General features: G+C 37.3%; 1 protein-coding gene across 1 annotated transcript; it reads left to right on the top strand.

The window, feature by feature from the left end:
- Positions 1-3,201: 3,201 nt before the first annotated feature.
- LOC143599919 (uncharacterized) lies at positions 3,202-4,015 on the top strand. The gene is made up of 3 exons (XM_077077750.1): positions 3,202-3,346; positions 3,532-3,630; positions 3,696-4,015. Exons 1-3 carry the CDS (start codon positions 3,202-3,204, stop codon positions 4,013-4,015), a joined length of 564 nt encoding a protein of 187 aa, XP_076933865.1.
- Positions 4,016-12,041: the final 8,026 nt, after the last annotated feature.

The following is a 12,041-nucleotide window of genomic DNA, read 5'->3' as shown; positions in this document are numbered from 1 at the left end:
TTGGAAGACCGGGCAAGGTATTCTTTAATAATTATGGTCCGAGTATACTTGATGAGTTGATGGAATATCTCTAAGTTATATCGAGTAAGGTTCTGCTCGAGTAAGGTATGTACTCCCGAGTACGCCTTATCAATAAGTTGTTTAACTAACAATGAGCCGAATAGGATTATAGAAGAACAAGGTTGCTCGTAAGGATTTGTCGAGCAAAGTTTGATAAGTCCAAGAAGATTGAAGTCTACTCGGTGAATATTTTACTTGGTAAAATATTCTTTAAGTAAAAGTCTACCCGGAAACTGATTCCGAGTACACTTTTATGTTTACCAAGTCTGAAGGAAGGCCGAGTACACTGCGTACTCGGAGACTGAAGTTTAATGAAAAGCTTACCCGGAATACTTGTTTTACACTTAGTATAATTTTTGAATATGTAAATTGAATATGTACTATCGGATAGGGTTTCTAGAAGGAATGACAGCTGTCCTAGGTTGGCAGGCCTATAAATAGAATAATTAGGGCACGCCGCCAAAAGGACGGAAAAAACACGCAATACGAGTGACAGAGAGGATAAGACCGACACGTTAATTAAGAGAATATTTTGTGTGTGACGGCTGTCCTAGGATTCCTCCTAAACCCTAATCGATTATCCTTTTGTATGATTAACATTATATAAATGGAAATCTTTTGAGTGAATCCTTCGTGAGTCCTCGTATTTTGAATATTCATTTCAACCGTATGTTTGTTTTTGATTCCGCCTTTAACAAACGGTCATCTTTCTAAACATTGTAACCCGTCATTAACTCTCTTGTCAACACGATTAATTTTGTGTGAGTTATGACATGATTGATTAAGATCCGATCCGAAACGGACCAGACAGTGGTGATTACGACGACGATGAAGGTAGCGGAGGTTGCGGTAGCGGCATTAGTGGAAAGGTGATGGTGGCGGTGGTGGTGGTGGTGGAGATGGTGGCAACAAGGACAGTGGCAATCAGGTGGTGGTGGTGGCGATGGTAGTGGTGGTTGTTGTTGTTAGGTGGGGTGTTGTTGAAAAAGTAGGGTGAAGGAGGAATAGAATAAAAAAATGAGGTGTGAAGGAATAGTTTTGATGGAATGGGATTTCATGTGTAATGGATGATTTCATTCCATTGAGCAAACCAAATACTATATTTTTTCATTCTCACTTAATGAATCATTTATTCTCCCTTGTCATTCATACATACCAAACGCTACCTATATCCCTAATTAATTCCAGTTTAGAAATAAACCTTAAATCCCTAAAAAAATTAAAATTCTTAATTTACAAACTTCTAAAATTTTCACCAAACCATTCAAACGTTAAAACGTTCTTTTATATTAAATGATAATTATATTAAATGTATACCAACCACACAAACGTTTTTTTATTCATTTAATATTTTCACCAAACCACTTAAATATCAAATTTATTAACATAATTCATTTAATATTTTCATCAAACCATTTAAACATCAAACTTACTAACATAAATAATCAGTATTGGTTTTCATCACCTATCACAATAATTATCAAGCATTACCAAATTTCATCACCTATCACTCACATCACACAAAGAAATGAATCCATACCAAAACCTAAACTATACCCAGTTGGCAAATCAAGGTATTTCGGATGAAAACACAAATGAATCACTTCAAAACTTTAGTTTTCCACAAACACAACTAAACCAACCATTACCGAATGTCGGTTTTCAACAGTTTCAGCAAGTTTCTGGTGGGTTTCAACATGTTTCACCACAACAACAAATGATGTTCCAACAATTTCAACAACAAATGATGTTCCAACAGTTTCAACAACAAATGCACAACATCACCAGTTTCCTGTTATCTCAAGCACTGAAACATCATCAGTAGAGCCTTTTATATTTAGTGTTGAAGCTACTCCATCAACTTAAAAGAAAACAACAAATAAGAAAAAAGAAACCACAAAAAATGTGGAATCTTCTTCTGAAGTGACACGCGTGAGGTGGATCATGGAAGAGGAGATTGTGCTTGCCAAAGCGTACGTGCACATTTCTGAAGATTCAATCTTGGGAAATAACCAAAAGCGGGGTTCTTTTTGGAGTCGAGTTTTAGAAATATTTTTGAAAATCTCTCAAGTGTATCAAGGGAGGACCAACCATAACCTGAGGTCATATTGGTCCATGTTCATACCAAAGGTGAACAGTTTAATGACCTGTACAAAAACAACAAAAACAATATAAAGAGTGGTATGTCGGACTAAATGTTGTTATGGGCGGTTCGAGAGGAATATGCTGCTGATACCAAGAAAGGATCAACCAAGCAACAATTTCAATATGAGCATGTTTGGAGTATTGTAAAGGACAAGCCAAAGTGTTCTAGACCAACCAAGGTGTACGGTGCTTAACCGTCCAAACGCTGATAGACACCGAGCACCAGTGGATACACCTCGACCAGTACTCCTTCTGATGCCCATACCACGGCTTTCGACCTTAATGATGATACCTTGTTTTCAGTGGAGGATTATAGCTTCTCAGTAGATGATGATGTCCATGTGTATGATTGTGATGAAGATTATGCCCACATTGAGGTTGAACCAACACAAAGACCAATCGGGAGGGACAAAGGAGAAGGCTAAAGGGAATGCCAAAGCATGGTCTTCTTACCAAGAAAAGAAAGAAAAACTACTTGACTTGTTAAACAACACCCTATCTCTTAAGCAACAAGCGATTGGTGATTGGAGAGTTAATATGAAGGACTACATGGAAATCAAGAAAAAAAAAATACTCTACATCCCAACTGCTCAGATGGACCCGGCTCAAAAAGAGCGACATGAAACTGAGAGTGATAGGATTAAAGCTAAGTATAGCATGGATTAATTTCAGTAGGTTTGTTGTAGTTTTATTAATTTGACTTATTTGTATTCACTAGTTTTTATCAACTTTGTTTCTATTGTTTTTTTTAGATTTTATGTAGTATTTACTTTTAGCTAGTTTATTGTATTTAATTTGTTTACCAACTTTGCTTTCCTCTTTCATTTTATCCCAACGTCAATTATGTGCATTTAATATGGGATAAGCTTTTACATGTATAGTATTTAATTTGGTTACCTAACTTAAAAAAATCATCTTTAAATACAACATATACCACTATCAATTCTTTCATACTTTTCCTTTCCTACAGTGCTAATTCATTTCACACTAAAAAAAATGAGTGCACCAAATCCGTTTATGGATCTTGCAAGTAAAGAACTTGTACAACTATTGTCGGATGATATTGAAATACTTGCGCAAAAATTTTTGGACCTCGACTACGACGAGGTTGGTGGTTCTTCCAAAAAAAAGGGAAACGCAAGTACATTGAAAGGTGTCGTGAAGATGGTGATGATCGTATGTGGAATGATTATTTTGCTCCTGATCCGGTGTACTCGGAGTCTTACTTTAGACAACGATTCCGGATGAGCATTCGTTTATTTAATCGGATTGTTGAGGGGTTAAAAGAACATAATAACTGGTTTTCACAAAGATATGATGCAGTAGGTAGAAAGGGCATTTCACCTCAACAAAAATGCACGACAGATATCCGACAGTTGGCATACGGCGTAGCAGCTGACAAAGTCGATGAATACGTACGCATTGGTGAGTCTACTGCTATCCTTTGCTCACAAAGTTTTGCAGTTCAATTATTGAATTTTTTGGTGAAGAATACCTTAGAAGACCAAATAAAACTGACGTTCGGCGGCTACTTGAGGAGCATTTAAATGTGCATGGTTTCCTGGGAATGCTTCGAAGCGTTGATTGTATGCACTGGACTTGGAAAAACTGTCCAACTGCTTGGAAAGGTATGTATACACGTGGTGACCATGTTAGACCGACCATTATGCTAGAAGCGGTTGCTTCTCATGACCTATGGATTTGGCATGCATATTTTGGAGTAGCGGGTTCAAACAATGACATCAATGTGATTAATCAGTCGCCACTTTTCAATGAAGTTTTAGAGGGGAATGCTACGCAAATTTACTGATTATAGGTACGGGTACTTTCGGATGAAGGTACGTGTACTACGGGTACTGGTACATTTAGAATATGTAGGGGCTTTTATTAGGTTTTCAACACTTATGACTTAACTTTCAAGCGGAATTTTCAAAACATAATATATATTAGTTGAATAAATTCATTCTCAATTTATATGTGTATAATCATATGTGGTATTAACTTTCTCTCTTGTTTTTATATAAAAACTGAGGAAGCAATAAATTAAGAAAAGGAAAAGGAAATGGATTTTATATTAAGACTGATTTGTTTCATTTTTAGTTTTGGTTGCGGTATTACGGTTTTGGTATTATAGATAATTGATTGTCGATATCGTACCATTACCGATACCTAGTTTAGTGGAGATTTTTTTTAAAAAAAAGAACAAAGAGGTATCAAAGCGAGTAACGTACCCAAAGTACATGTACCGTACCCATACCGTATAATTTGGGTACGGGTATGCTACCAAGATTTACTGACATTAGGTACGGGTACTTTCGGGTACAGGTACCGGTATAGGTACGAGTACGGTGCCGATCTCATCCCTACTCAAAACAACAAGTTAATAACTACAAGTAAATTAGGGATATCTGCAATTAGAACTTGTAAAACTAGGGCTTTTCTATACGAGATTATGAGAAAATTCAATAATGTCGCATTATGAGTTGTATATTATGTTTTAAGGGTTGTAAATCTCTTAAAATTTAGGTTAAATAACCATTTTGTCTTTCTAATTAATATGTATTATGATTTATTATGTATGTATATACTTCTTTCTTCTTCTTCTTTTTCTTTTTTCTTTTGTTTTTATTTTAGGCCCGAAGTTTTAGGCCCTAACCAATAGATTATCTTTTCATGAATATGGGCCATCATGGGTGGGATCGATTAGGGTTATGCAGACTTCCTATATAAATGGATGAAACATCATTTCAATTCTAGTTGCATACGGCGCTCGCTTCTCTCACGCATTTAGATCTCGCTCCCAAAGACGGCAACTGTTATTTAGTAGACAATGTAAGCGCTTTTGTATATGTTTTATCTAATCTTATTTGTCTCATAATCATTGTTTACATGTTTTAAAATCGTAGCTTGTTTTCAAAAGTATGGATCAGGAATTTTTACTTTGGTATTTTTATAGCCATCTATCATTGATTTTGTTACTGTAAATATAATATATTCACTTCTATTTGAAAATTGAAGTAAATCGATATCGGATGTATTTTCTTGAACACTTTTGGAATTTTGTTTTACCGCATGCATATTATTACATATATCACAAACAAGTAAAGAATGATTTGTAGTGGAAATATATTTTTTTTGTTCCATATTTGGTATGTTTAAAGTGTTGAGGATTTAAAGTGCTCTACTTGTTTATTAATTATTAATGTTAGGTTTGATGCTACCTATCTCACGTTACACGTAAATTTGGCTAATCAATTACGAGGAAATTACAACATGTTGATTGTTCATAGAATAACAATGATTAGAAAGGTAACTTCTTAAGAAGCTTAAACTACTTTTGAAAATGATAATTTGCAAAGAAAGTGGGATGAACGAGTTTTGAAATTACTAAATAAAACAACAAAAATTGTTGTTTGCTAAAGCCATGTTCAAATAAAACATAAAACGAAAATTGAGATATGGCTTCTATGGAAAAGAAAAATATAGAGAGGCGGGGCACAAAAAGTGAATTAAAAAAAAAACACTTGTGGTGAGGATAATTTCTTTGAAAAATAAAAATTTTAGATTTCATCCATTTTTTTCCATATTTTTTTAAATATCTAGTTTAATTGGTAGGTTAAGACAATCCTCTACACTGTTTTTTATTTTTCACGAAATATATACTACCGGCAACTTTGTACTTGTTCAGTCCATTTGATCCATTTGAGATAGGAACATAACTCAAATTAAAGTTTTCATAAATCTGGATAGAAATTGGCAATTTTATATCTATACTCTATATAAAAGGATAACAAAAAAGCAATTGAGACGTCCTCACGTTGCTTCCCACCTTTTTTTATACGTGGCGCGCTCATGTTGCGCGTCCACCCTTTTTTTGTTACTCATAATTTTATAACCCTTTTTTTGAAACGGGTCTAAGATGGGTTGTGTTACTACAACAAAGAATACCAATGATAGTGAATGGACTGGTTAGGCTAACAAGCTTCAAGGGTTCAGGTTAACCTAACGCATGTCGTGGTGTCCCTCTACGTTTGCAAAACGTAGAAGGAGGTTCACTAGTTAGTTGTTTGTTGTTATAGATCACCGAAGATCAAGAACCGCGATGTTTGGAATCGGTTTTAGGATGATGTTCTTGGTGAAGCTATGAAGTTATTGAAGTAAGAAAGAAATAAACTAAGAGCGTATTTCTCAAGGAAGAAGAGAAGATTAGGGAGATGGTGTTATCTGCCCAAATCTGTTGTTTCTTGTTTGTGACTAAGCATCTCTTATATAGGTGAAGAGATGTAAGCCTTTTAGTCCAGTTAACTAAACTAGTTAGCCTCTTGTTTGCATAGAGAGTTGACCTTTATGGGCGGGAAGGTTTAGACCGTTGGTCCATAGTTAAAATAATAATACTTTATCTGAGCATGTCCTTTGGTCAGAGGGGACAAGGATGTGAACAGTGATTTGACATTGTACTGTAGCACGTGTGTACTTGTTTACATAAGTTTGGGCGGGAAATGAAGCTTTTAACCTTTTAACCCTTTTAGCGTTAATGTGTTTTAGTCATTTTATTATTTCCTTGGGCTACCCCCGTCATCAGACCCCAAGTCAGAGGTGTTTGAGGAGTAGGCTCAAGGGCTTCTGACTTTTGCACACATTTTGTTTATTGCTTAAAGGCTTCAAGGCTTATAGGCTACGAAGCTTTGTTCATTTTTGGTTATTTTTTGAATTATTGATGTGACAGTTGATGTGATTGTAAATGTCAGATTGCGGTTTCCAATAACTGCTTTTTCATAGTTATCAATGGGATAACTATTCACTTTCTACCAGATTTCTTTAACATTTTTCACCATAAACACCTTCAAGTTTCATTCAATCCATTACCAGGTTAGTTTCGATCCTTCACTTTTCTTCAAAATTATGGTTGCCAAAAAGGATCTTTCGATCAGTTTTTCCCGATTATCCCAAGAAGAGGTTGAATCGTTTTGCATTGAGTGGGGGATAGGGTTAAAGTATAAACCGATTGCTCCGCCGGTCGATTCTTCAATCGATCGTTGTCCGGCGGGTTTTATTGCTCTATATTGCCGTCATTTCGAGTTTTCAAATCTCCGACACCCTTTTTCGGTTTTTGTTCTTAATGTTTTGGAATATTATCGTATATCATTCGGTCAAATCCATCCTCTAGGGCTTGCTAGGGTGTTGCATTTTGAGGTTTTGTGTAGAGCCCTAGGTTATGACCCTTCTTTATTGAATTTTCGCCGTTTCTTTCGCTTAGCAAAAAATGGTGATTGGTACACATTCGAACACACTAATGTCGATACATGTTTGGTTTCCTCGGCGGTTACAACCCTTGGTTCTTGGAAGGACCGTTTTTTCTTTGTTTCTAATTCTATCCTTTCGTTCAAGCCTGTTTGGAGACAACCCGAGGTTGTTCTCAATGAACCAGAACCAGCCGAGTCGGAGTTGAATGAGGCATTTTTGAAATCGATTAGGGAATGTCCGTCACGTCTTCGTCCTTTCCCCGAACACCTTCTTGTGTTGTTAGAAATTAGCAAACTTTGGGATAAGCCTAATCGTGATCCTGTGCTTATGAGGGATAATAAGGGTATGCATTTGTTTGTCCCGTATTTGCTTTGTTTCGTTGGTAAGTTTGCTAATTATTTTTCTTTGTGTTTTGTAGTTATGTCTGCCTTAGACTTTTTGAAAAGCGATGACACGTCGGATGTTGGGTTTACTGATGTTGCTGCTTTTGTTGGGGAGGATTCGGTTGTTCGAGGGAAAGAGGGTTGATTTGAGGATGCTGAGTATGCTGGGGTTGCAAATGTTAAAGGGTTCACCAAGACCGCTGTTCCAAAATCTTCCACTTGTCGTTCCACACGTCGTTTATTAAAGTCTGTTGCCACCTCATCCTCTCATGAGCCAGTTGAGGTTAGTGATGACATTCAAGTTTCTGAAGACCAAGGTCCAACTGTGGAGGTTGAGAAGGAACATGGGTTGGTGGTTTCTAAGAAGGGAAATCTGTTGGGAAGAAAGATGCTATGTCTATGGTTCAAGGGCTAGATGGCGATGCTGTTTATGTGCCAGGGTGGAGTGTCAAGGTCGGGGATAGTTTCCAGGATCCCGAAGTTTGTGCTGATGCTTTAGCCCATTTTGCTCCTCCGGGGGTTCGTGATACTATCTCCAAGATGGAAGGTGATTTCTTGCTGTCCAGGTTGATATTGAACTCTTGCAACGTTTCTGCCTTTTTGGCAAAAGGTGTTACTCGGTTTCGAAAAGGGATGGAGGAGTATGAGGAGTTCATGAAGACGAAGGAGAAGATGAAGGCCTCTATGGCGGCCATGAAGAAAGAAGTTGAAGGTTATTCAGAGAAGGAAAAAGTGCATGTGAAAAAGATTGAAGAGTTGTCTCGTGGCCATGCGATTGAGATGGCAGGGTTGAAGAAAGCTATGGAAGCTGACAGGGCTAGGTTGGATGCTGACCGTGAAGCCTTTGAGGTGCAGAGGAGAGCCTTCGAGATGAAGAAGGAAGGCTTGAAGGCTTCGGTGACCCAAACTTCTGATGACAACAAGTGGTTGATTGAGCATGGGTTTCAGTAGGTTGTATCTTACTTGCTTCATTCTAAAGAGTTTAACTCGGTGTTGGGAGATGTTTACACGAAGCTGCTAGGACATGGGAAGCATTTGGGTTTTATTGCAGGCTTCTATCATCACGAAACCGGTCAGCCTATGGAGCAGTCCCCCTTGTTCAACCCTGAAGCTTACAAGCATTTCACCGGTTCAGTTCATGCGATGGAAAGGCTCACTTACCCTTATGTGGGTGAAGTTTCGTCATGCTATGGTAAGCCTCTTTCAGTTTTGCAGGGCTTGAAACTAGTCGGCCTTGATGAGAAGGTTGCTAAAGAGGTTCTTGAGTCCTGGTCGAAAAAAATGTTCCCGTTTCGGTGATAGTGAGGAGACTTTATCTGGGGGAAGCGACGGATCTCATGTGGCAAGCCTCGAAGGCTCGGCTGTTGCTGATGTTGTCCCACAAGTCAAGAAGTCCAAGAAGGCTAAGGGTGGTAAGGCTAGTAGCTCAAAGCCTGTTTCTGATGTTTAAGTACCTGATTCGTAGCTTTCTTTGCACTTTTAAAACAATGTTATGTAATCTTAAACAATGTAGGTTTGGCATGGAACTCTTAAAAGTTTCTGCCTTGTGGTTGTGTTTGGCCTTTACGGCCCTTTGAACATTTTCTTGGGAATCCTTGTGATTTCCTCGTTTTAGCCTTAATTGGCTTATTATGTATGAATGCTATTTAGCTATGGCTTTGGAATGGCCTTGGAATGGCCTTGTTTATGAACTATGATGTTCTATGTATTTGTGTGTTGGTTGCTTGTCTTGTTAGTTTGATGTGATTTTAGCTAATTCCTTAAGAAGTTTTAGTGCTGCAGTCACTTTTAGCTTCAAGGCTTCATTAGGTAAAAAGCACATGTTGGCTATCCTTTATATCACTACTTAGTGTATGTTTTTGTTTTCGTAAACTGTTTTAAAGTTTAAGAAACGAATTGGTGTAGGCTGTTCAAACCTGTCTATGAGACAAGTTTTGGTTGAAAAAGTTTTCTAAGTCTTATGGAGTCGAATTGATATAGGTACTTACCCCTTATATAGGTCCATTTAACCCTTGAACCTATTGAACGATGTGGCCTGGGAGCTCATCCCCTTACACGGCCCTTTCCATGGAGTGTCTTGATAGGTTCTCAACCTGATTATAAGATAGTAAAGACAAGTTATGACAAAAAGTTTATCATTCATTCAAGAGGTTGTTGTTTCACAAAAAGGAGAATTGTACATCTCTTGAAATACATTTTTACATTTTGACTAGGCATGCAACCTTTTAAGGGTTTTGCCGTTCCAGTGTCTTGGAAGCTTTTTGCCTTCTGTGTCGGCCAGTTTGTAGGATCCACCCTTGTGAGCTTCGAGGATTGTATATGGTCCTTCCCACTTTGGGCCAAGTTTTCCTTGGTTTTCCTTTTTGCTGGCCTCGTTGTTTCGAAGTACAAGGTCTCCAGGATTGAAGCGTTCATGCTTCACTCTAGCATTGTAATAAGCTTCCATTTTTTGCTTGTACTTAGCCTCTTGAATTGCGGCTTGATCACGAATTTCTTCAAGGAGTTGCAAATTCAACATGGTCTCATTGTTGTTTGATTCGAGTGTTGGACTCGGTCTGCCCAAGAGACATATTAAATTGATGTGGCTAGTACGTTATGATCCAAGTCGGATCATACCCAATAACAAGCTAGACAAACACCGATAATATTCGTTCATATATGATGTGATCATAACAAATGAATATTAACACTTGAGTTATTTGGAAAGGGGTTTCTAAATAAAATGTACTTGTGTAATAAACAAATCATATGGATGATTTATGTTTTATTAAAGAACATTACGTAAGGTTATTTAAGTTGGTTAAATAACAATATGTGAATAATAATAACCAAGCATGTCTCTTAACATATAATAGGTTTTATAAGTTATAAGTTATAAACTTATAAAAGTATATATGTATGGATACATATATATATATATATATATATATATATATATATATATGTTTAAAGTTTTATAAAAGAAAAAAAGATAATAACTCTTTCAAATGTAATATTATTATATGTTTGAGTGGAGACATGCAAGGTGAGTGGAGACATGCAATGGTTATTATTGGTGGAGAGAAAGATGCCTTTAAATAAAACCAAGTCTTTCTCTTTCATTCTTTCATAACACACATAATTTCCAATAAACTTTTCTCTCTTCCTCTCTTGGTTATTTTCATCCAACATAAGAAAAGAAGAAGAAAATTTCAAGTGCAAATCCTAGCTAGAAGTGGTGTGTTGTTGAAGCTTGGGGTATGCTAGTTTGAGGAGCTTCCATATTCAAGTTCTTACCTTTCAATCATCATCTCTTTCACCCGGTTTTGTCATATTGAAAGGTAGTAGTAACATGCATGGACTTATAGTGACATGCATGTATTTGATAGTGTGTAATTCGTATTAGGATCCGGGTTTGGGTTTTGCATGTTTAAAATTGGTTTTATACATATCATATTAACAAGATTTAAAACTTTTATATCCGCTGCGTTTTTGGTAAAATAGGGATTTTATCACTTTGATAATCTTGTTAAAACCCAACATCGAGGTCCATGTTGAGTGTTCTTTGAGTCACAACTCCGACTTCGGCTGGGATTACAGCTTCCGATACGAACACTAGGTTGTAAGGCGTTCGTTTGTGGCTTGTCTTTTCGGTTGTTCTTATTGCCCATAGAACGTTTGTGAGTTCTTCAAGCCAGTTGTTGTGCCTTCCCAGCCTTGTTTTGATTCCTTCAACGATGGTTCTGTTAGTTCTTTCAACTTGGCCGTTGGATTGTGGGTATGCGACTAAGCTGAACACTTGAGTGATTCTGAACTCTTTGCACCATGTGCTAAAAGGCTTCTCAGCAAATTGTTTCCCATTATCCGTGACCAACACTCCTGGCAGCCCATAACGGCAAATGATGGTTTCCCATACGAAGTCGATGACTTGTTTGCCGTTATTTTTGCAAGTGGTTTGACTTCAGGCCACTTGGTAAAGTAGTCAACGGCTACTAGCAAAAATTTTACCCCACCTTTGGCCGGTGGGAAAGGACCAACAATATCCATTCCCCATTTGTGAAATGGCCAAGCCGAGGAGATGGGGACTAGATCGTGTTTAGGGCTTTTGGGAACTGGTGCATGAATTTGACAAGCTTCACACTTTTTGAGTTGTTCCGTTGCATCTCGGTGCATGGTAGGCCATAAGTATCCAGGTTTCATCAATTTTGCAACCACCGTTCTTAATCAGAT

The sequence above is a fragment of the Bidens hawaiensis genome, unplaced genomic scaffold, assembly GCF_021521415.1.
Source record: "Bidens hawaiensis isolate Kalapana, Puna unplaced genomic scaffold, B.hawaiensis_p1.1 tig00053089_1, whole genome shotgun sequence".
NCBI lineage: Eukaryota > Viridiplantae > Streptophyta > Magnoliopsida > Asterales > Asteraceae > Bidens > Bidens hawaiensis.
This window is presented reverse-complemented; position numbering and strand designations above follow the sequence as displayed.

Bases quoted from the DNA above. Each gene is read 5' to 3' on its own strand.
- LOC143599919 (XM_077077750.1), top strand. From the start codon at position 3,202: ATGAGTGCACCAAATCCGTTTATGGATCTTGCAAGTAAAGAACTTGTA. The intron at 3,347-3,531 runs GTACATTGAAAG...ATGATGCAGTAG, and splicing joins CAAAAAAAAGGGAAACGCAA to GTAGAAAGGGCATTTCACCT. The intron at 3,631-3,695 runs GTGAGTCTACTG...TTTTTGGTGAAG, and splicing joins CGATGAATACGTACGCATTG to AATACCTTAGAAGACCAAAT.